Source organism: Mchenga conophoros, linkage group LG3, assembly GCF_057382185.1.
Source record: "Mchenga conophoros isolate Kocher_MC1m ecotype Shallow Benthic linkage group LG3, M_conophoros_male_GT1.1, whole genome shotgun sequence".
Classification (NCBI taxonomy): Eukaryota; Metazoa; Chordata; class Actinopteri; order Cichliformes; family Cichlidae; genus Mchenga; species Mchenga conophoros.
Window position 1 is genome coordinate 4,332,165 of NC_140528.1, and position 2,780 is coordinate 4,334,944.

At 43.0% G+C, this 2,780-nt stretch overlaps 1 protein-coding gene across 1 annotated transcript; it reads left to right on the forward strand.

Annotated features, from left to right (window-relative positions):
• Positions 1 to 731: 731 nt before the first annotated feature.
• LOC146577040 (uncharacterized) lies at positions 732 to 2,349 on the forward strand. The gene is made up of 4 exons (XM_085269682.1): positions 732 to 850; positions 1,107 to 1,208; positions 2,201 to 2,279; positions 2,326 to 2,349. The coding sequence occupies exons 1-4, from the start codon at positions 732 to 734 to the stop codon at positions 2,347 to 2,349; spliced, it is 324 nt and encodes a 107-aa protein (XP_085125808.1).
• Positions 2,350 to 2,780: the final 431 nt, after the last annotated feature.

The following is a 2,780-nucleotide window of genomic DNA, read 5'->3' on the forward strand; positions in this document are numbered from 1 at the left end:
TGTCTTTGATATGCTGCTCAGTGATGGTGGTGACTGTCAGAGCAGAGCTACTGAGAATCAATAAGTAATATCAATGATGGGATCAGAATCACTAAATTCTTCTCATCCCTGTCAGTATCATACATGTGCTGTATAATGTGATAAATGTAGAGGTGCTGGCTGTTCTCTCACTCTGCTGTTTAGCTGTAAAGGACGCCTCCCTGCCTTTGTCTCATTCATGACCTTTAATAGTCTCTTCTAACATGCAGAGATCTGTATGATCTGTTTCATAGAGTCTAACCAGCCTGTACAGGTAACAACAACAGTCACTGCATCACTGACACACAAACGTCATCTCTGTCAATAACAACATTCATACATGGAATAAAAACACATCAGTGGATCATTGCTGGAGCTGATGTTTGTGCTCCTGGTGCAAAGGCTCTCAGTTTCCTCCTTGAAATAACATCAGTGGTGGGTCAGCGACATGCTTTCTTTCCCTCTCAGGTTTAAATATCTGGGACTCTCCACCGTTTGGTTTTAGAGCTGAAGAAGCTTCTCAGATGAAACGTCTTCCAGAAACTTAAAGACGTCTCTTTTCTCTCCAAGCTCCTTAGATCACATGACCTGGATGACTGAACCTACAGACACATTGACCTGGTTTCATGGTCACATGACAGGTCAGAGGTCAGTTCCTCCTGTTAATGTGAACTCACTGAGTGTTTGTGGTTTACCTCTCAGACTGACTGAAGATGATGATGGAGGAAGAGGAGGACAGAGCAGAGTCTGCAGGGTCCAGCTGTCCGTCTGTGAGGAGTGACCGGTCCAAAGATCGACCTCCAGACTTCAGTGGTGAACCTGGAGCAACGAGGTCAGAGAGCTGAACTCACTGAGTAACAGAAATAATTCTGCACTGACATTATAATCAGTGTTGACTCTGGTTGATTGTCTGACTGTGTTTGTGAGCTGAGAGGAAATGAAAATGAGTTTGTAACAAAAATCAGTTTTGTCCAGTTTTCCTGTAAAAAGCTGAACTCTAATCTAAGAGGACTGTTACTGACAGGAAACAGCTGCATTATCTGCAGTCTGTGTGATCACAGCTGCTTCAATCATGTTTGTGTCTGCAGAGGTCAGAGGTCACAGTCTGCAGGCTCCAGCTGTCCGTCTGTGAGGAGTGACCGGTCCAAAGGTCTACCTCCACTCTTCAGTGGTGAACCTGGAGCAACGAGGTCAGAGAGCTGTGATGACTCCTTTACATGTTTGTGTTTCCTGGATAAATATGACCTGAAACATCCTCAGATTGTTACAAAGATTCATTAAAAAGAAAAGAATGAAAGAGAAAAGATCCAAATGTTCGACTTGGTCATTTGCTGTTTGAGGACAGTGATGCTCATATCTGTGGGGAAAGTGTGACCTGAGTGGGTTCATGTTTGTCTTTAAAGAACAGAGCTGCTCTGATTCTCTTTGTGTCTGATCTGTTAAACAGTCTGAGAGGTCACACAGAGACCCAGCAGCTAAAGCCTGGATCATACTGGCTGCTGTTACTCCATCAGGACAACACTGAACCACAGTGGTGTGGATGTAGTGGATAAATCCCACCATACTGATGCTCAGAGTTAACCACAGGGAACAAAACCAGATGTTACCTTCAGATTGTGACCTTTGGAGTGGACGATGCAGATTTCAATAGAGAATAAATGTTGTTGTTTTTCAGCTGTGAAGAAAGAATCTAATTTTCTGAACTTAAGAATTTATGATGCTGGAAACAACATGGAGACTATAACACAACATTTCCACTGTGTTCATAGAATGAATGTAAAACTGTCAGACATTCATTAAATATGCAAAATGTCTACAGAAGCATCAGAGGGTCAGACGTGAAGCACTCAGTGATTTTGATCAAATGACTCATCAGTTATTGATCTGTACTACACTGATCTACCACGTTAGTAAAGCTGGTGTTCTGGTGGTGGAGGGAGACTCGGATCATGTTCTGGTTTTGGAGCAGTGATCTGCTGATGGTTCAGTTTGATGAGCTTCTTCAAAATCCTCCCTGACATCACCACTGAAAGGACGTCCATGAAAACAGACTGAAAATTACTGATATGTTCACAATCTGAGAGTTTAAAACTTGACAGACTTGATTCAGATGAAGTTATTTGAGCAGAAACTCCTGGATCTTTATCCTGTGTTGATCTAATCCTTCATGGTTCCTCCACAGAGTGGAGCAGCAGAGCTCAGAGGTTCCCAGTGGTCAGTCTGCCCAGCAGCATCAAACACAGCTGGACTCCATATTTATGGTCTGTACATGTACAACAACTACTGTTACATCTGTTCTGTTCACAGTCATCTCCATGCTGCTCTTTGTAGACCAGTGGATCGTCAGTGTGTCCAACATGGATCTGATGTTTGGCTCCATGATTTCAGTCTGATTGGCTCATTCATAAATATTCTGTTCCAGCTGCTGGAGGACAACATCATCACTTTTGTGAAGAACGAGCTGAAGAAGATCCAGAAGGTTCTGAGTCCAGATTACCCAGAATGCTTAGAGAGTCAGAGGAGCAGCAGCAGAGAGGCGTTTGTGAAGATCACAGTGGACTTCCTGATGAGAATGAAGCAGGAGGAGCTGGCTGACCGTCTGCAGAGACGTAAGAGGATTTATCTAAAGATTTAAGCTGCTGGATAAATGAACATTTTCCAGAGATGGAAGATGGAGCAACATGTTTTAAAGATTAGTTCTTTTTGGAATTGAGTGTTTATTTTTCTTCTCATTCAGAGCTTCAAGCTGCAGTTTGTCACCG

What these genes read in the sequence shown, in the direction of transcription:
- LOC146577040 (XM_085269682.1), top strand. Translation starts at nt 732, where the DNA reads ATGATGATGGAGGAAGAGGAGGACAGAGCAGAGTCTGCAGGGTCCAGC. An exon ending in GGTGAACCTGGAGCAACGAG is followed by an intron (nt 1,209 to 2,200) that starts GTCAGAGAGCTG and finishes GTTCCTCCACAG; the next exon opens with AGTGGAGCAGCAGAGCTCAG. An exon ending in AGCTGGACTCCATATTTATG is followed by an intron (nt 2,280 to 2,325) that starts GTCTGTACATGT and finishes TTCTGTTCACAG; the next exon opens with TCATCTCCATGCTGCTCTTT.